This window comes from Bos mutus, chromosome X (genome assembly GCF_027580195.1).
Source record: "Bos mutus isolate GX-2022 chromosome X, NWIPB_WYAK_1.1, whole genome shotgun sequence".
Classification (NCBI taxonomy): Eukaryota; Metazoa; Chordata; class Mammalia; order Artiodactyla; family Bovidae; genus Bos; species Bos mutus.
Window position 1 is genome coordinate 70750707 of NC_091646.1, and position 22437 is coordinate 70773143.

The following is a 22437-nucleotide window of genomic DNA, read 5'->3' on the forward strand; positions in this document are numbered from 1 at the left end:
GTTGGGGGCGGGGAGCTTCATGGTTAGTGACCGTTGGGGGCGGGGAGCTTCATGGTTAGTGACCGTTGGGGCCGGGGAGCTTCATGGTTAGTGACCGTTGGGGGCGGGGAGCTTCATGGTTAGTGACCGTTGGGGGCGGGGAGCTTCATGGTTAGTGACCGTTGGGGGCGGGGAGCTTCATGGTTAGTGACTGTTGGGGGTGGGGAGCTTCATGGTTAGTGACCGTTGGGGGCGCGGAGCTTCATGGTTAGTTACCGTTGGGGGAAGGGAGCTGAGGCGCGCTAGTTGGGTCTGCAGAGAGCGGGAAAAAAGACGGTCGCTAGTTGGGTCTGCAGAGAGCGGGAAAAAAGACGGTCAGTGATTGGATGTTTTGAACGTATGAGCGGCAAGGGAAATTTTGAACCAATTAGAGGAGGCAGCAAGAAGACAGACCAATCACAGGGTAACCCGGGCCCAGGGGGCGGTTTTTGTGTTGCGGGGCAGATGAAAATTTTCTCGAAGCCGAGTTCACGTCGGAGGAGCTTGATCCTGGCGTTCGGTAACTGCTTTTTCTGGGTTTAAAAATCTCCTCAGCATTTTTTCTTTTGGAACAGAACTGACAGGAAAAATTTGAAAAGAAATTTATTGCTAAGCTAGAGAATAAAGGACAGAATATTAAAATATTTTATTTCGTAGGCCTGAGCCGGAGATTCCAAAATGGACGACATTCATTTTCGTGTCATGGACTTTAAAGGTATCTAGCTTTACACTAGAAAATGTAAAAATAGTAAAGAAAATGTTTAACTATTTGCTGCCTTATCTTATTCAGATCATCTGAATGTATTTTATTTCCTAATTTTGTCTCTTCGGAGTATCCATAGCTCCAAGTTTTCTCATTTACGTATTGGAAAACAATGTTAATGTTTAAGACACTGGAATCCTTTTAAAAACTAGCATAAGGAAATAGAATTCACAATTTTTAGCTTGTTTTCTCGGGATTGTTGTGCATGCATAGTGACTCTGGTTTAATCTGAAATAAAAATCTGTGTTAAAAGGACATTAAAAAAATTACTGCTAGATCCTGAAGTGCCTGTCCATAATCATCAGTGAAAAATAAATTATATCTTGTGTAGCATTAGGTTTAAGTGCATTTTATTATATCTTAATTCTTTTGAAAATTGGTACTCAATGGATGATATTTGTGGGAATTCTTAGTTTAAAAAGCAGTTCAATTGACTAGAAAACCAGATTCCGCAACCATGCCAGGTATGGGAGAGTTTACTGTACTTCTTTTTTGGAGGGACATGATTAGACCTATGGTATATTTGCATTCACGTTCATATAATAATGAAATACGTCATAACCAGATTGGCTAGAAACCTGTGATTTTAAAAAGTTTAGGTCAGTATTTTGTTAATGCTTATCATTTTACAACAACAACAAAGCCCACTACCACTTAACCTTAAGTTTTAATTTAGGATATGCTATTTTAGGGCTTCGCTTGTGGCTTAGCTGGTAAAGAATCCGCCGGCAACTTGGGAAACCTTGGTTCAATCCCTGGGTTGGGAAGATCCCCTGGTGACAGGAACGGCTACCCACTCCAGTGTTCTGGCCTGGAGAATTCCATGGACTGTATAGTCCATGGGGTCACAAAGAGTTGGACACAACTGAGTGACTTTCACTTTCATTTTAAGGATTAAAAACATTGAGTAGGGATTATTACTTTTAAATATATTGTATTTGAGACCTGGTATTTACATAAATATTTGAAGCACACAGAAAAGTTTAGGAATGTAATGAAGACCTGTAAAACTACCACAAAGTTTTGTTGAATCTTCACATTTTGCTACATGCTTCTAAAAGATTGTGCTTAGTCGCTCAGTTTTGTCTGACTCTTTACGACCCCATGGACTGTAGCTTGCCAGGCTCCTCTGTCCGTGGGAATTCTCTGGGCAAGAATATTGGAGTGGGTTGCGATACCCTCCTCTAGGGGATCTTCCCGACCTAGGGATTGAACCCAGGTCTCCTGCCTTGCAGGTGGATTCTTTACCATCTGAGCCCCCAGGGATGCTCTCTAAAAGATTAAGGTGCCTTTTTTTCATCTTTGAAATATTACATAAATTGTTATCATTTTGTATGATATTTTCCTGCAAGTTGTATTTTTTTTTTGCTCTGTATTATGTTTTGGATATTTACCCATACAGATATTTTAGCTCTAGTTCATTTATTTATACTGCTTATTAGTAATATTACACTGACTATAAGTGTACCACAATTTATTTATCTAATCTCAACAGCATTACAACATTGTGTTTTGAAGAGTTTATCAGGAGCTTTCAAACATTTTTGACTACCACCAACACCAATGGAAAGGAAATATATTTTCCATCACATCTTGGTATATACACACTGTATCAAAAGTTTAATGAAATCATTTTACCCTTATTACATACAGTGCATGTGTATGTAATATTTTCTATTCTATGCTTTTTCTTTTAAAAATGTAAATGTTGGTTATGACTCATTAAATTAATTCATTTCTTGAACACTAGTGGATGAAGCTCTAGGGCAGTGCTGAACAACTGAAACAGTGCAAACGTAAAGAATTTTGTATTTTTTGTACCACATTAAAAAAGCTTAAACAGATGAAATTAATTTTAATGATACAAATATTTAGCTCAGTATATCCAAAATGCTATCATTTCAACATGTAATCAATATAAAAATTATTAATGAAATAGTTTATATTCTTTTTCTTTTCTAGTCAAAATCATTGAAGTCTAGTATGTATTTTATACTTAAAGCATGTCTCATTTTGGACTTGCCACATTTCAAGTGTTCAATAGTCTCATATGGCTAGTGGCTACCCTATAGTGGCAGTGCTACTCTGGATTGTAATTAAGAATTTGAACTGCTGGGTGAAATGCTATAAGCATCTTTAACTTAACAAATATTGCCAAATCATTGTCAAAAGTAGTTTGAACAATTTGTACTGCCTCTTCCTTTCTCTTTCCTTATTATTCTAATATTTGCTTTTGTCAGACTTAAAAAATTTTGCATGATTGAAGGGTGTTATTGTTTTTAAGTAACATTTTATTTTAGGACAGTTTTATATTTACAGAGAGAATATAGAGAGTTCTTAGATACTCCTCAGCCAGTTCCATTTGCTCTAATGTATTACATGGATGTTTTAATTTGCATATCTGTTAAGTAGTGAAGTTGGGTATATTTTCATAGATTTATTTTCCATTTGAGGTTTATCTTCTGTGTACATAACCTTTTTAGTCAAGTTTTGTAAAAATGGATCACAAAAGGCCATGTGATAGCTTATTTTCTTCTCAGGGAGAATTGACATAACATCTGTCTTTTTGAATCAACAATTACAGTCAGTTTCAAGGTCAAAAAGGAACAGAAATTGGTCTAAATTATACTCATTGTGTCTAAATCATTGTAACTCCTTTTCTGCATGTCAGCTTTTCAACTATTTTAAAATACTTCTGTCCCTGGAAAGTCTCTTCTTCAGATTCAACATTTTTAGTTCTTTTAGTCATTCCTCATATTACATGGATTCTAGTCCTCTCATCATTTTGTGTGCTGTCCTCTGAACATGCTCTATTCTTTTCATGTTATTCCTTAAAGTATGGTACACAGAACAGAACACAGTTCTCTCGGTTCAGTATGATAAGCTCAAAGTAATCTTTTGCTTTAGATTTAGAAATGATCATTGCTGTCTTTAGATACTGTTATAGCTAAGATTGAATTTTTTTTTCTTTTTTTTGGAAGCTGGCAATCACACCATACTAATGACTCATTTTGAGCTTTTGGTCCCAGAAGACCCTCAGTCTTTTTTTAATACATGCTTATATTAAGCTACATCTTGACTGTCATATTGGTAGAGTTAGTTTCAGAGACTTAAATGCAGGACTTTTTGTTTCTTACGTTAATGTCATTCTGTAATTGGGGATTTAATTTTTGTTCCTGATTATATCTTGTCTCTTATTTCTTGTCTCTCTCTCAACTTCTTCATGCAAATCATTGATAAAATTGTTAAATAGGGTAGAGCCAAGGGCGGAATATTATGTTATTAAAAACTTAAGACTGACATTAATTCATTAGGCAGCAAGCTCTGAGTATGCTTTTTAAAAAAGTATTTATTTTTTTGAATTAATTTTTATTAGAGTATAGTTGATTTACAATGTTGTGCTAGTTTCTGCTTATAGCAAAGTGAATCAGTTATACATGCATATTGTATCCACTCTTTTTTAGATTCTGTTCCCATATAGGTCACTACAGAGTACTGAGTAGCATTTCCTGTGCTATATAGTAGATTCTTTAGTTATCTGTTTTATATAAAGTAGTGTGTATCTGTCAATCCCAGTCTCCCAGTTTATCCCTCCCCCCTTTCCCCCTTGGTAACTAAAATTCTGTTTTCTACATCTGTGACTCTATTGCTGTTTTGTAAATAGGTTCATTTGTACCATTTTTTTTAGATTCGACATATGAGCAATATCATATGATATTTATCTTTTTCTGTCTGACTTCACTCAGTGTGACAATCTCTAGGTCCATCCGTTTTGCTGCAGATGAAATTATTTTGTTCTTTTTTTTTGGATGAGTAATATTCCTCTGTATGTGTGTATGTGTGTGTATATATATAACCACATTCCTCCTTTGATGGACATTTAGGTTGCTTCCATGACCTGGGTATTGTAAATAGTGCTGTAGTGAACATTGGGGCACATGTATCTTTTCAAATTAAGGTTTTCTCCAGATATATGTCCATGAGTGGGATTGTTGGGTCATATGGTAGCTCTATATTTGCCTTTTTAAGGAATCTCTATACTGTTTTCCATAGTGACTGTACCAATTTACATTCCCACCATACCCTGTCCAACATTTAATGTTTGTAGATTTTTTGATGATGGCCATTCTGACTTGTGTGAAATGATACCTCATTGTAGTTTTGATTTGCATTTCTCTAATAATCAGTGATGTTGAGCATCTTTTCATGTGCCTCTTGGCCTCTGTATTTGGAGAAATGTCTATTTAGGTCTTCTGTCCAGTTTTTGACTAGGTTGTTTGTTTCTTTGATATCAAGCTACATGAGCTGTTTGTATATTTTAGAGAGTAATCCTTATTGGTCACTTTGTTTGCAAATATTTTCTCCCATTCAATGTGTTGTCTTTTTATTTTGTTTATGGATTCCTTTTTTTTGGCTGCTCCACAGCATGTGGGATCTTTCCTCCTCTGACTAGGGATCGAACCCACACTCCCTGCATTGAAAGCACAGAGTCTTAACCACTGGACTGCCAGGGAAGTCCTTGCTGCACAAAAGCTTTTAAGTTTAATTAGGTCCCATTTGTTTATTTTTGTTCTTATTTTCATTACTCTAGGAAATGGATCAAAAAAAATCATTCTGTGGTTTATGTTAGAGAGTGTTCTACTTTTCTTTTCTTCTAAGAGGTTTATAGTATCTGGTCTTGCATTTAGGTCTTTAATCTATTTTGAGTTTATTTTTATGTATGGTATTAGAGAGTGTTCTGATTTCATTTTTTTATGTAGCTGTCCAGTTTTCCCAGCAATACTTATTGATGAGGTTCTTTTTTTTCCATTATATCTTCTTGCCTCCCTTGTCATAGATTAGGTGATCGTAGGTGTGTGGGTTTATCTCTGGACTTTCTATCCTTTTCTGTTGATCTATATTTGTTTTTATGCTAGTACCACATTGTTTTTATTACTATAAACTTTGTAGGATAAGTCTGAAGTCAGGAAACCTGATTCCTCCTGCTCTGTTTTTCTTTCTCAGGATTGCTTTGGGTATTCTGGGTCTTTAGTGTTTCCATACAAAATGTAAATTTTTTTGGTTCTAGTTCTGTGAAAAACTGGCATTGGTAATTTGATTGGGATTATATTGAATCTGTAGATTACTTTGGGTAATATAGTCATTTTCACAATACTGATTTTTCCAATCCAAAAAACATGGTAAATCTTTCGATCTTTTTGTGTTATCTTTGATTTCATCAGTATCTTACAGTTTTCTGAGTAGAGGTCTGTTGCCTCCGTAGATAGGTTAATTCCAAAGTATTTTTTCTTTTGATGTGATAATAAATGAAAGTGTTTCCTTAATTTCTCTTTCTGATCTTTTGTTGTTAGTGTACAGGAATGTAAGAGATTTCTGTATATTCATTTTGTATCTTGCAACTTTACCAAATTCATTGATGAGCTCAAGTACTCTTGAGTATGCTTATTCAACCTGCCTGATTTTCTGTTGTTTCCAAAGCCTGGCCACTGTCTTATTCTGTACTTGGCTTTAACTCTAGATTTAGAATTTTGGTTCATCTCTTTGAAGGCCTCTTGAGGCTCTCTGTATATGAACTTCTGTTACCAATTCCTATTCACCTTTCTCCTCAGCTTTATTGAGATAAAATTGACATATAATATTGTGTAAGTTTAAGATGTACAGCCTAATGATTTTTATATATGTATGTATAGCAAAGTGATTACCACAGTAATGTTGTTTAAGGCATCTATCACCTCACATAGTTACAATTTTGGGGAGAAGGATGAGGGAAATGGGTCCAAGTCTCACATCCATACATGACCACTGGAAAAACCATAGCCTTGACTAGACGGACGTTTGTTGGCAAAGTAATGTCTCTGGTTTTTAATGTGTTAACGCTGTGTAAACAGAAGTTAATTAAGTACTTAGATAAAAATAGCCTTTGGTATGGTGGTAACTAAAACAAACCAGATCTCAGCTGAATAAAAGACTCAGTCAAGAGCAGCAGGGCTCAGCTACGGTGGGTAAGAGGATGTAATGAGAGTAAAACTTATACAGAGACTTTGTAAATCTATACAGATACTTAGGGGTAGGATTGGATGAATTGGCAAGTTGAGTTTGGTTTTTGACCTTCCATTTTATAGGCGTGTGAAGGAAATACCAAATTCACTGAAACATTTATACAATGTGCATTTGATTGAGAGGACTGAGTTGTAGCTTTTTGAGATATTCCTCCTACTGCTATAGTTTGTTCAGAGTAAGTATAATTCTACCCTTTAGTCTCTAAAGTTTAGTGCCCTGGATGAGACTAGATGTATTTCCTCACCAGAATCAAGTTGGAAATTCCTTTTTTGATTAGCATGATCTAGTCATCTCTTGCCTTTTTACGCTCCCTGCTGCCCAGCCAGTTGCCCTCTAAAATTTGACGTACCTTTATCTCCTGATGAACCCAGACTTAAGTTTGCTCCAGTCCCTGAGCCAATTCTGTCTGGAGCAAGAAAGAATAACAGTATTATGAAGTAGGGAAGAGGTTGTTTTGGAATGAAGTCATAGTGGCCATCAGATTTGATATTTAACATGCTATGGGTATACTTTGGGCACCTGTTGAGCTTTATCATTTCTAACTGTCATGGTTTTCATGGAGTTAGCCCTGCCCTGTATCCTTTCCTAGTTGCTCTCAAGGATGAAGGTTCTGCTCAGAACTACAATACATTGCTGTGAATAATTCTCTTAAACTATGGTGCATGCAGTTTCATGTGACTTAGGCATTATGATTCACTGATTGGATTCTGTTGTGCCATACCCAGTTCGTCAGTTGGGTCCTCCTGGAACATTGCATAAGAAAAATGATTGTCTCTCTGACCATAAGATAGGCAGTATGATTTGCAGTGTGATTTTGTCCATCACTAACCTGTTTGTCCAATTTTTTTTCCCATGCCCCCTTGACACTGTTTTGGACATTTTGACTGTCCTCATTAAAACCAGCCTCTGTTGGGAGATTTTCTTAGCCCACAACAGAATTATAGTGTAGCACTCTGAATAGTGTTGGCTCATTTATTCTCTCTTTACTATTTTTTAGTTGTCTCAGAGTCCTGGCAAGTCAGTTCTTCCAGGCCTTTCTCAATAGGCCTAATATAGTGGAAAGTATAGGATTTCATATTAGAAAGCCTCAGTTCAAGTCCTAGTTTACTACTTCCTCTTTCTGTCAGTTTTAAGAAGTTACTATGCTTTGTTAAATCTCAGTGCCTGCATCTCATAAAATAAAAATATATTCCAGGACCCTGGTGGTTCAGTGGTTAAAAATCCACTTTGCAGTGCAGGGGATGTGGGTTTGATCCCTGGATAAGGAACTAAGATCCCACATGCCAAGGGACAACTAAGCCTGCATGCTGCAACTAGAGAATCGATATACCACAACTAGAGAGTCTGTGTGCTGCAACTAAGACCCAGCCAAATAAATAAATATTAAAAAAGAAGAAAGTTCTTTAAATAAATAATCTCCCTTACAGAGTACATTGATGATTAAATGAAAATGCATATGAAAAAGCTAAGAGACTATATAAAGCACTAGGCAAATGTTAACTTTATTGTCATTTTTCATCCTTTTCTCACTGAAGAATTTGCAGATAATTATTGTGATTTGGAGTAAAATCTTGCCCCTGGAAAGTCTTTGAACTGCTTTGGCTTTTGAATGACTGCTTGAGTTGATGGAGGTCATGGGGAGAGACTTGGCAGGACTGTTGATAGATTTTTTTTTCCATGTTGTAACAGAATCTCCTGTCCTCAAGGACAGAGAAATTTTCCCTATACTGTACCTAAAATGCTGTCTACCTAATTAGAATTAATTGGTACAGATTAACATGGCTGCCTCAATAGAGTGACTCCCCAGTTTTAACCAGGATGAATCTCATTTAAATTAACTGAAATCATATTGTAAATCATAGTTTATTTCAGTAGCCAGGAAGATAATTTAATCATTTTCTTTCAAAATGTACAATCTTGCTTGATATAACCTTAATACAGGATGTTGTCTTCACATCTCAGGAATAGCCTGTATTTATAGAAGCTTTTTTCTGAACTTCTCCCAGAAGAAAGTCTCTCCTTCATAGTGTAACTCTCAACCATTCAGCTATGTGATCTCTCTTACTTACTCAGCTTTGCTGACTGCATTTTATCCTAAAGAACTCCAGTGCTGTCATTACCTCAGCTGGTGTCAGTCAAGTTGCTCAACTGAATGACACTGAAAATATGTTTTGAAAGGATCAGGTTATTTTGACAAAGAATGAATTATATAAAACATTAAGAGAACATTCACAAGTCAGAATCACAGTCTCATATACTATGTAACTAGGAGTTATAATTGATATTCTAATAAAATATCTGGATTAAAAAAAATGAAGTCAAATTTAAAAGTTTTATATTGGTTTTTTTCTTTTTTAAAACTTAGTTTTAAATTAGTTTATTTATTTTAATTGGAGGATAAGTACTTACAGGTATACATGTGTCCTCCTCCTGAAACTCCTTCCCTCTTCCCTCCCCACTGTATCTCTCTTGGTTGTCCCAGAGCACTGGCTTTGGGTACCCTGCTTCATGCATTGAACTTTCACTGGTCATCTGTTTTAAATATGGTAATGTACATATTACAGTGCTATTCTCTCAAATCATCCCACCCTCGCATTCTCCCACTGAGTCCAAAGTCTGTCCTTTATGTCTGTGTCTCCTTTGCTGCCCTGCATGTTGGATCGTTGGTGCCATCTTTCTAAATTCCATATATATGTGTTAATATACTGTATTTATCTTTCTCTTTCTGACTTACTTCACTCTATATGATAGGCTCCAGGTTCATCCACCTCATTAGAACTGACTCAAATGTGTTTCTTTTTTATAGCTGAGTAATATTCCATTGAGTATATGTACCACAACTTCTTTTTTTATTATTTTATTTTATTTAACTTTACAATATGGTATTGGTTTTGCCATATATCGAAATGAATCTGCCACAGGTATACATGTGTTCCCCATCCTGAACCCTCCTTCCTCCTCCCTCCCTATACCATCCCTCTGGGTCGTCCCAGTGCACCAGCTCCAAGCATCCAGTATCGTGCATCGAACCTGGACTGGCGACTTGTTTCATATATGATATTATACATATTTCAGTGCCATTCTGCCAAATCATCCCACCCTCTCCCTCTCCCACAGAGTCCAAAAGACTGTTCTATACAACTTCTTTATCCATTCATCTGCCGATGGAATCAAGGTTGCTTCCATGTCCTAGCTATTGTAAATAGTGCTGCAATGAATATTGGGGTACATGTGTCTCTTTGAATTCTGGTTTCCTCCATATGCCCAGCAGTGGGATTACTGGGTCATATGGCAAGTTCTAGTACCAGTGTTTTAAGGAATCTCCATACTGTTCTCCATAGTGGCTGTACCAGTTTGCATTCCCACCAACAGTGTAAGAGGGTTCCCTTTTCTCCACACCCTCTCCAGCATTTATTGGTTGTGGACTTTTTGATGATGGTCATTCTGACTGGTGTGAGATGATAATTATTCTGGTTTTGGTTTGCATTTCTCTGAATTGAGTATTGTTGAACATCTTTTCATGTGTTTAATAGCCATCTGTATGTCTTCTTTGGAGAAATGTCTGTTTAGGTCTTTTGCCCACTTTTTGATTGGGGTGTTCTTTTTTCTGATACTGAGCTGCATGAGCTGCTTATATATTCTGGAGAATAATTCTTTGTCATTTGTTTCCTTTGCTATTTTCTCCCATTCTGAGGGCTGTCTTTTCACACTGCTTATAGTTTCCTTCAAGCTTTTAAGTTTAATTAGATCCCATTTGTTTATTTTTGTTTTTATTTCCATTGCTCTGGCAGGTGAGTCATAGAGGATCTTGCTGTGATTTATGTTGGAGAATGTTCTGCCTATGTTTTCCTCTAAGAGGTTTATAGTTTCTGGTCTTACATTTAGGTCTTTAATCCATTTTGAGTTTATTTTTGTGTATGATGTTAGAAAGTGTTCTTTCATTCTTTTACACGTAGTTGCCCAGTTTTCCCAGCACCACTTGTTGAAGAGACTGTCTTTTCTCCATTGTATATTTTTGCCTCCTTTGTCAATGATAAGGTGTGCATAGGTGTGTGGATTTATCTCTGGACTTTCTGTTTTGGTCCATTGATTTATATTTCTGTCTTTGTGCCAATATCATACTTTCTTGATGACTCTGGCTTTGTAGTATAGTCTGAAGTCAGGCAGGTTGATTCCTCCAGTTCCATTCTTTCTTCTCAAGATTGCTTTGGCTATTTGGGGACTTTTGTGTTTCCATACAAATTGTGAAATTATTTGTTCTAGTTCTGTGAAAAATACTGTTGGTAGTTTGATAGGGATTGCATTGAATCTGTGGATTGCTTTGGGTAGTATACTTATTTTCACTATATTGATTTCTTTGAATCCAAGAACATGACATATTTCTCCATCTGTTGTGTCATCTTTCATTTCTTTCATCAGTGTTTTATAGTTTTCTGTATACAGGTCTTTTGTTTCTTTAGGGAAGTTTATTCCTAAATATTTTATTCTTTTCATTGCAGTGGTGGATGGTATTATTTCCTTAATTTTTCTTTCTAATTTTTTTCATTGTTAGCATACAGGAATACTAGGGATTTTTGTGTATTAATATTATATCCTGTGATTTTACCATATTCACTGATTAGCTCCAGTGGCTTGGACCTGGGAAGTGCATGCCACCTTGGGCTGTGGCGACTCCCATGTGGTCCATCCATTGTGAGCACATCCAACCCACACATCTCAGTGGTGTTTGTTATCCCTCCCTTGCCACTGCACAACTGAGCAAGTGAGCCTGAGTAAGTGGCCACTTTTGTCCCCTCATGTCAGCGCAGAAATGAGACACTGAAGAGACTTGCAAGCAGAGGAGGCCAACCTAAGCAAAGAAAAGAAAGGGGAACTGCCCCAGAAGTGGCAGGTGCAACAGATTAAAATCCTGCAGTTAAGCTGAGACTGCATTTGAGGGGCAACTGTTGACTTTGAGAACAAGTACAAGCTGGAACAAGGGATTATCTGACACTGAAATGACCCCACACTGCTTACAACAGCTCCAGAGAAATTCCTAGATATATTTTTCTATATAATTATTATTTTTAAAAGTTTATTATTTCTTTTTATTTTTTATTCTTATTTTTTCCTGTTTTTAAACTTTCTTCCCCATCCTCATTTTCCTCATACTATCCTAATATGGTTCTTTATGTTCAATTTACTTTTTTTTTATATTGTACTTTTAAGAGTCCAATTTTTCTATGTTTTTAATTTTTGCTTTTTGATCTTTTGTTATTAATTTTGTACCTTTAAGCGTTTAATTTCTAATACCCATTTTCACTTAGGAATTTGATTACTGGCTTGATTGCCTTCTTCTCTTTTGACTACTCCCCCTTTTCTCCTCCTGATCACCTCTATCTCCTTCCTCCCTCTTCTCTATATAACTCTGTGAATCTCTTTGGGTGTTCCTGGCTGTGGGGAGTTGTTTCACCATTGACCTAAGGGTTTTGTCTTCTGAGTTGTGTGGACAGAGAAGTCTTGATGCTACTGTCAGAGGTTGGGATTGAAACCCAGAAGCAGGAGGCTCAACTCCAGAACTTTGGACTATCATAGAATTCCTGACCCCAAGGAATATTGTTCCCTATGACATACCTACACTGAGACCACACTCCACCCAAGAGGCAGCAAGCTTCAGTGCCAGACACCCCACACTAATGGTTTTTTTCTTTTCGAAAACGTTTTAAGAAATCTTTCTAAATGATACTTGGATTTTTTTAAAACACTTAAAAATTTTTCCTAATTTTTTAAAAATTGTGGTATAATTGACATACAACATCATGTTGGTTTCAAGTGTGCAACATAATGATTCAATATTTATGTATATTACAAAATGATCAGCATAATAAATCTAATTTAACATCCATCACTATACATAGTTAGAAATTTTTCTTGTGTTGATAAATTTTAAGATTTAGTCTTAGCAGTTTTTTACTCTTAGCAATTTAAAAATATATAATAGTTGTCATGCTATACATCACATTCCTATGACCTATGTATTTTATAACTGAAAGTGTATCTTTTGATTTCCTTTACCCATTTGGCCCACTCTGCCTCCTGCTTCTGACAACCACCAATCTATTTCCTGTATCTATGGGCTTTCTCTTTTTAATGTCTCTATGTGTCAGTGAGATCATATAGTATTTGTCTTTCTCCGACTTGTTTCACTTAGCATAACACCTTTAAAGTCCATCCATGTTGCAGATGGCAAGATTTCATTCTTTTATGGCTGAATAATATTCTTTTGTATATATTTACCACATTTTCTTTATTCATTCATCCATTGATGGGCACTTAGGTTCTTTCCACGTCTTCAGTTCAGTCACAGTTGTGTCCGACTCTTTGCGACCCCATGAACTGCAGCACGCCAGGCCTCCCTGTCTATCACCAACTCCCGGAGTCCACCCAAACCCATGTCCATTGTGGCGGTGATGCCATCCAATCATCTCATCCTCTGTCGTCCGCTTCTCCTCCTGCCTCAATCTTTCCCAGCATCAGGGTCTTTTCAAATGAGTCAGCTCTCTGCATCAGGTGGCCAAAGTATTGGAGTTTCAGCTTCAACATTAGTCCCTCCGGTGAACACCCAGGACTGATCTTCTTTAGGATGGACTGGTTGGATCTCCTTGCAGGCGAAGGGACTCTGAAGAGTCTTCTCCAACAGCACAGTTCAAAAGCATCAATTCTTCAGTGCTCAGCTTTCTTCACAGTCCAAGTCTCACATCCATACATGACTACTGGAAAAAACATAGCTTTGACTAGATGGACCTTTGTTGACAAAGTAATGTCTCTGTTCTTTAATATGCTGTCTAGGTTGGTCATAACTTTCCTTCCAAGGAGTAAGCATCTTTTAATTTCATGGCTGCAATCACCATCTGCAGTGATTTTGGAGCCCAGAAAAATAAAGTCAGCCACTGTTGCCACTGTTTCCCCATCTATTTGCCATGAAGTGATGGGAGCGGATGCCGTGATCTTAGTTTTCTGAATGTTGAGCTTTAAGCCAACTTTTTCACTCTCCTCTTTCACTGTCATCAAGAGGCTCTTTAGTTCTTCTTCACTTTCTGCCATAAGGGTGGTGTCATCTGCATCTCTGAGGTTATTGATATTTCTCCCAGCAATCTTGATTCCAGCTTATGCTTCCTCCAGCCCAGCGTTTCTCATGATGTACTCTGCATATAAGTGAAATAAGCAGGGTGACAATATACAGCCTTGATGTACTCCTCTTCCTATTTGGAACCAGTCTGTTGTTCCATGTCCAGTTCTAACTGTTGCTTCTTGACCTGCATACGGTTTCTCAAAGAGGCAGGTCAAGTGGTCTGGTATTCCCATCTCTTTCAGGATTTTCCACAGTTTATTGTGATCCACACAGTCAAAGGCTTTAGCAGAAATAGGTGTTTTTCTGGAACTCTCTTGCTTTTTCGATGATCCAGCGGATGTTGGCAATTTGATCTCTGGTTCCTCTGCCTTTTCTAAAACCAGCTTGAACATTTGGAATTTCATGGTTCACATATTGCTGAAGCCTGGCTTGGAGAATTTTGAGCATTACTAGCATGTGAGATGAGTGCAATTGTGTGGTAGTTTGAGCATTCTTTGGCATTACCTATCTTTGGGATTGAAATGAAAACTGACCTTTTCCAGTCCTGTGGCCACTGCTGAGTTTTCCAAATTTGCTGACATATTGAGTGCAGCACTTTCACAGCATCATCTTTTAGGATTTGAAATAGCTCAACTGGAATTCCATCACCTCCACTAACTTTGTTCATAGTGATGCGTCCTAAGGCCCACCTGACTTCACATTCCAGGGTGTCTGGCTCTAGGTGAGTGTGAGTGATCAACCCATCGTGATTATCTGGGTTCTGAAGATCTTTTTTGTACAGTTCTTTGGTGTATTCTTGCCACTTCTTAATATCTTCGGCTTCTGTTAGGTCCATACCATTTCTGTCCTTTATTGAGACCATCTTTGCATGAAATGTTCCCTTGGTATCTCTAATTTTCTTTAAGAAATCTCTAGTCTTCCCCATTCTCTTGTTTTCCTCTATTTTTTTACATTGATCACTGTGGAAGGCTTTCTTACCTCTCCTTGCTATTCTTTGGAACTCTGCATTCAGATGCTTATATCTTTCCTTTTCTCCTTTGCTTTTCTCTTCTCTCCTTTTCACAGCTATTTGTAAGACCTCCTCAGACAGCCATTTTGCTTTTTTGCATTTCTTTTTCTTGGGGGATGGTCTTGCTCCCTGTACAATGCCACGAACCTCCATCCATAGTTCATCAGGCACTCTGTGTATCAGATCTAGTCCCTTAAATCTATTTCTCACTTCCACTGTATAATCATAAGGGATTTGATTTAGGTCATACCTGAATAGACTCTTATGCTGGGAGGGATTGGGGGCAGGAGGAGAAGGGGACGACAGAGGATGAGATGGCTGGATGGCATCACCAATTCGATGGACATGAGTTTGGGTGAACTCTGGAAGTTGGTGATGGACAGGGAGGCCTGGCGTACTGCAATTCATGGGGTCGCAAAGAGTTGGACACGACTGAGCGACTGAACTGAACTGAACTGAATGGTCAGTGGTTTCCTCCACTTTCTTCAGTTTAAGTCTGAATTTGGCAATAAGCAGTTCATGATCTGAGCCACAGTCCACTACTGGTCTTGTTTTTGCTGACTGTATAGAGCTTCTCCATCTTTGGCTGCAAAGGATATAATCAGTCTAATTTTGGTGTTGACCATTTGGTGATGTCCATGTGTAGTCTTCTCTTCCACATCTTAGCTATTGTAAATAGTCCTGCAGTGAACATGAGTTTGCACATATCTTTTCAATTAGTTTTTAAATTTTCTTCAGATAAATACCTAGAAGTAGAATCATATGGTAGTTTTGTTTTTAATTTTTTGAGGAACTTTACTGTTTTCCATAGTGGCTGCACCAATTTACATTTCCGCTGACAGTGCTGAGGCATCCCTTTTCTCCAGATTACTGCCAACACTTCTTATTGCTTGTCTTTTTTTATGATGGCCATTCTAACAGGTGTGAAGTGATATCTCATTGTGGTTTTGATTTGCATTTCTTTGATGATAAATGATGTTGAGCTTCTTTTCTTCGTGTACCTAGTGGTCTTCAGTATGTTTCTTAAGTTTGAGTTTTTACCATTAAGTTGTCTGATTTCTTTATATGTTTTGGATATTAAGCCCTTATCAGATATATGATTTGCAAATATTTTCTTCCATTCTAAACTTTTCTAAATCTGTTATCAGTATTTTGAGCAAGGAATAATGGTTACCTAATCTTAGAAGAATAAAAAAATTTAATATTAGCCTATTAACTGCTTTATGGGAGTAAGGAAGCTAGAGGTTTTTATTTTCATATGTATCATTACTTGAGGCCTCTGAAATATATATGATATGTTTTCCCTAAAATCTGATCATGAAGGGTTCTAAAGATTCTATGAGCTTTAAAAAATATTTGAGTATATTTGAAAATAATTTGCTTTGTGAAGTGGCTATGTGAATCTATTTTCTGATATTTAACAAAGAATTTAATTTAGAAGATGTATTATTTATTTTAACAGGTTAAAAATCTGTTTATTGTAGCAGATTAAAAATATTCCAGAAGGTGTTCTTATTAGTATCGTTAAAGCTAGTTAATGCTCAGAAGCAGTGCAAGAAATTAGAGACGTAGGTTATGGAGACCTCTGTTACATGAGTTTGTAAAAACTTCAATTTTGGTAATGTGAAAAGCATCAATTATGGTTATACATCATGTTTTAATTTTAAGGAATTCTATGGCTTAATCAGGTTCAGCCATATGGATTCTGAAGCTCAAGTCTTTTAGAAAATGGTGAAATTATTTGTATAGTATTCAGTAACTGGTTAATGTTGTTGCTAACTGAGCATGTCATTTTTTTTTCTCAGAAAGTAGGGTCAAGACTTCAGAGTATGTCTGCCTAATGTTTGAATGTATTAATAAGTATCTCAGTTTTACAGGGCATATATCTTAAGTCTCCCTTCAGAATTTCTACATTTTGTAGTTTTGAAGACATTGTTAATTTCTATTTTATAGTTTTAAAATGACCTATTAATAACAATACTATTTGTGAAGTCAATGCATTTTACTTTGAGAATGAGTAATGATAATTAAGTTATAAACAAGTGAGTCCTAGGAAATAGAAAATGTATTTGAAAATTGTACTCTTCCTTTAGCTAAAATAAACTTTATCTCCAGTTCAGTTTTACCCTAAGGATCATTGAAGTTTCTTCATGCTGTAGGAACAGATTTCAGAATGATTTGCTAGTTTCAGCCAATGTTGATAGTTCATGTCACTTTTATCATTTGTTATTTCAGAAACTATTGAAAACCTAATTGCGACAGACATTTCACCTACCACACCTGCGGCAATTGATAGACTCTTCATGGATATAGGAGATATCAACAGAGAGTCTATGGCTGAAATACAGGATTCTCAGGTTGGTATAAAAATAATTTCATTTCGATATTTGGCAAAACTAATACAATATTGTAAAGTTTAAAAATAAGATAAAATTTAAAAAATAATTTTATGATAAGTTTTTATGATTCACTGTTTTAATTAATGTATAAATAAAAAAACAATCTTCATGATTAACATGAAATCTAAATACATAGAAATCAAGCCTAATGGCACATTTAGGGAAGATAGTGTTTTAGAAACCAATGGAAAAATATGTCTCAAATTACTATGTACTATTTAACCTCTCTAGGCTTCACTCTTCTCATATGTTAAAAGGAGAATAATAAAACCCACCTCCCAATGTTGTTATGAATAGTGAACAAAATAACATATTTTAGGTCCTGGGTTGTTGTTGTTCAGTTGCTAAGTCGTGTCTGACTTTATGACTCACGGACTGTACCACACGAGGCTCCCCTGTCCTTCACTATCTCCTGGAGTTTGCTCAGATTCATGTCCTCTGAGTTAGTGATGCTGTCTAACCGTCTCATTCTCTCCTGCCCCCTTCTCCTTTAGCTTTTAGTCTTTCAGGGCCTTTTCTAATGAGTTGGCTCTTTGAATCAGGTGGCCAAAGTACTAGAGCTTCGGCTTCAGCATCATTCCATTCAGGGTTGGTTTCCTTTAGGATTGACTGGTTTGATCTCCTTGCAGGCAAAGGGACTCTCAAGAGTCTTCTCCAGCACCACAGTTTGAAAGCATCAGTTCTTCAGTGCTCAGCGTTCTTTATGGTCCAGCTATCACATCTGTATATGATTACTGGAAAAACCATAGCTTTGACTATACAGACCTTTGTTGGCAAAGTGATGTCTCTGCTTTTAATATGCTGTCGAGATTTGTTATATAGCTTTTATTCCAAGGAGCAAGCATCTTCTAATTTCATGGCTGTGCTCACCATCCGCAGTGATTTTGGAGCCCCTTCTATGTGCCATGAAGTGATGGGATCAGATGCCATGATCTTAGTTTTTTTAATTAAGCCAGCTTTTTCACTTTCCTCTTTCACCCTAATCAAGAGGCTCTTAAGTTCTTCCCTTTCTGCCATTGGGGTGGTGTCATCTGCTTATCTGAGATTTTTGATATTTCTCCTGGCAATCTTAATTCCATCTTGTGATTAATTCAGCCCTGCATTTTGCATAATGTACTCTGCATGTAATTAACAGGGTGACAATATACAGCCTTGTCATACTCCTTTCTCAGTTTTGAACCAATCAGTTGTTCCATGTCCAGTTGTAATTGTTACTTCTTACCTGCATACAAGTTTCTCATGAGACAGATAAGATGATCTGGTATTCCTGTCTCTTTAATAATTTTCCATAGTTGTGATTAACACAGTCAAAGGCTTTAGCGTAGTCAATGAAGCAGAAGATGTTTTTCTGGAATTCCCTTGCTTTCTGTATGATCCAACGGTTGTTGGCAATTTGATCTCTGGTTCCTCTGCTTTTTCTAAACCCATCTTATACATAGTAGTTAGTCACTTAATAGCAATTCTCTTTTCCTTCCTTTTGCAGTAGAATAAGAAACTACCTAGTAGTGGGGAACTCAGTTGAATATAAGCCTTCGGAGGTAGTGCTTTTTTTGAGGGGAGGGTATTTTTTTTCTAGTGTTTAATTGGAAGTCTGTCACTTAATTTTGAAATTGCCTTGAGGTTCTGAAACGTTTTGATAATGTTTACCTTGGGCAGATCCTTCCATTTAGGTGACTGTACAAATGGAAAGGTGAGAAGAAAGTTTATTGTAAATATCTTTCATATGAAGGGCACAGCAACCCACTCCAGTATTCTTGCCTGGAGAATCCCATGGGCAGAGGAACCTGGTGGGCTACAGTCCATGGGGTCACAAAGAGTCGGACACGACTGAGTGACTAATACCCACACACACACACATATGTAGCTTTATATATGATTCATATGCCATATAATTTACCCAAGTGTACAAGTCAATGATTTTTAGTATTTCACAGAGTTGTATACTCATCACCAAAGTGAACTTCAGAACATTTTCATCACCCCGGAGAGAAACATGCTCTATTTCCTTCTTTCTTCTCCAGCTCTAGACAGCTTCTAATCTACTTTCTGTCCCTATGGATTTGCCTATTCTGGACATATTATATAAATGGAATTATACAGTATGTGGTCTTTTGGGACTGACTGCTTTCACTTGAAAGTGAAAGTCCAAGTCGCTCAGTTGTGTCCAACTCTTTGCGACCCCCAGGCCAGAATACTGGAGTGGGTAACCTCTACTTTCTCCAGGGGATCTTCCCTTAGCATAATGTTTTCAAAGTTCTTTCATGTTGTAGCATGTATCTGTAACTCATTACCTTTTATGGCTGAATAGCATTTCATTCTTTGGGTACGTCACATTTTGTATATCCATTCATCTGTTGATGAACATTTGGGCTGTTTATACCTTTTGGCTGCTATAAATAATGTTGCTATGGCACTATTAACAATATCTAGGACATGGAAGCAACCTAGATGTCCACTGACAGATGAATGGATAAGGAAGTTGTGGTACATATTCACAAAGGAATATTGTTGTTGTTCAGTCACTAGGTCATTTCTAACTCTTTGCAACTCCATGGACTGTAGCACACCACCACTCTCTGTTCCTCACTATCTCCTAGAGTTTGCCCAAGTTCATGTCCATTGAATTGGTGATGCTATCCAACTGTCTCATCCTCTGCCACCCTCTTTTGCTTTCAGTCTTTCCCAGCATCAGGGTCCATCAGTAATGGAATATTATTCAGCTATAAAAAGGAATGCATTTGAGTCAGTGCTAATGAGGTAGATCAACCTAGAGCGTATTATACAGAGTGAAGTAAGTCAGAAAGAGAAAGACAAATATCATATATTAATGCGTATATATGGAGTCTAGAAAGATAGTATTGATGATCCTATTTGCAGGGCAGCAAAGGAGATACACTTTGCTGTCTGTGTCTACAGAATAGACTTCTGGACACAGTGAGGGAAGGACAGGGTGGAATGATTTGAGAGAATAGCCTTGAAGCATATACGCTGCTGCTGCTCCTGCTGCTAAGTCGCTTCAGTCGTGTCCGACTCTGTGCGACCCCAGAGATGGCAGCCCACCAGGCTGTCCCGTCCCTGGGATTCTCCAGGCAAGAACACTGGAGTGGGTTGCCATTTCCTTCTCCAATGCATGAAAGTGAAAAGTGAAAGTGAAGTCGCTCAGTCGTGTCCAACTCCCAGCGACCCCATGGACTGCAGCCCACCAGGCTCCTCCATCCATGGGATTTTCCAGGCAAGAGTACTGGAGTGGGTTGCCATTGCCTTCTCCAACATATATGCTAGTATATGTAAAATAGATAGCCAGTGGGAGTTGGATGTATTACACAGAGAACCCAAAGCTGGTGCTCTGTGATACCTTAGAGGGGTGGGATGGGGAGGGAGGTGGGAGGAGGGTTCTAGAGGGAGGGGACATATATATACCTATGGCCAGTTCATGTTGATGTATGGCAAAAACCATCACAATATTGTTAAGTAATATTCTCTAATTAAAAAAGTATTAATCCAAGTGAAAAAAAGCTCTTGATATTTTAATAAGGATTATATTAAATCTATATATAAATCTGAGGAGAATGAATGTCTTAAAAATAATGCTGCTATGAGCATTCATGTACAGGTTTTACATATTTTAAAACATTTATCTTTTAATTGAAGGATAATTGCTTTACAGAAATTTTGTTGGTTTCTGTCATTTCTTCCAGGTATATACCTAAGAGTGAATTTGCTGGTCATATAGTAACTCTTTTGTTTTTGAGGAACTGCTGGATTGTTTTCCAAAGTGACTGTACCATTTTACATTCCCAACAGCAGTGTATGAGTGACCCAATTTTTCCATATCAGGAGCAAAATTTATTGTTATCTGTCTTTTTGATTATAGCCATCCTAGTGAATGTAAAGTAGTATCTCACTGTGCTTGTTTTATTTTTAATTGTGGTAAAGTATACATAACATAAAATTTACCATCTTAACTATTTTAAAATGTAAAATTCAGTAGTATCAAGTACATTCACATCATTGTGCAACCAACTCCTGAACTCTTTTCATCTTGAAAAACTGAAATTCTATACCTGTTAAACAACTACTTCATTTTCCTTTTCCCCAGACTCTGTCAACCACCATTCTGCTTTCTATCTCCATAAGTTTGACTACTCTTGGTACCTCATATAAGTGGAATCATAACAGTATTTATTGTTTTGTGACTCTAGGGCGTGTGGACTTTAGTAGTTGTGGCATGCAGGCTTAGTTGTCCTGAGAAATGTAGAATCTTCCTGGACCAAGAATTGAACCTATGTCCCCTGTGTTGGCAGGTGGAGTCTTAACCACTGGGCCACCAGGGAGGTCCATGATCACTGTCTTAAATGACTGAATAACATTCCATCTAGTAGATTTATTGTAATTTATCTATATATTTCTTTATTACTGAGTGCTTATATTGTTCTTAATTTTTCACTATTGTAAATAATGATATGAGGAACACTATTAAGTGCAGAGATTATCCCCTCCATATTTTAGATTATTTCAGTAAAACAATTAACTGTGTCAAAAGATAAGAACATTTTTGGCTCTTTTTACATATTGTTAAATTGCTTTCTAAAATATCAAAAAAGGCAACTTCTTTAAGTTGCTTTATTCTGGATGTTAATATTTCCCTCTAAATACCATTTGTTTTTCTGGGAAATTTTGAGTCAAATATTAACTCCATGTGCTTTTGATGAAACATATCAAATAATACTTCATGCGAAAGTCATCATTAGGTCAGTTGTGGGATGGGGATACTATGTGAGAGAGATGGAGGTAAGCATGACAATTAGCTGCAGAATAGTTAGTGAAATGATGGCCATGCCAAATAAATAATCTGTTTAAAGCAGAGCTCGTCAGGGAAATTTGAAACCATAGGGGGAAAAAGTGGCACTGGAGAAAATAAACGAATAAACTAAAATACAATTGTGTACCATTATTGTACACAAACTGAGTTTAAATTTTTTTTCCAGTTATTATTCCTTTTAGTCATTTGCTATCAATATGTTTATGATAAGAATGGTAGGTATATAACTTGTATTGTCGTCGCTATAGCACACTG

General features: G+C 36.9%; 1 protein-coding gene across 1 annotated transcript in view; it reads left to right on the top strand.

Moving 5' to 3' along the window:
* Nucleotides 1–22437, top strand: part of TEX11 (testis expressed 11) — a 203865-nt gene that overhangs the window by 560 nt on the left and 180868 nt on the right. Inside the window, exons 2-3 of the mRNA XM_070365322.1 lie at nt 676–733; nt 17197–17318. Of these exons, the coding sequence (XP_070221423.1) occupies nt 697–733; nt 17197–17318 (159 nt within the window). The 5' untranslated portion in view covers nt 676–696. The remainder of the gene's footprint in view (nt 1–675; nt 734–17196; nt 17319–22437) is intronic.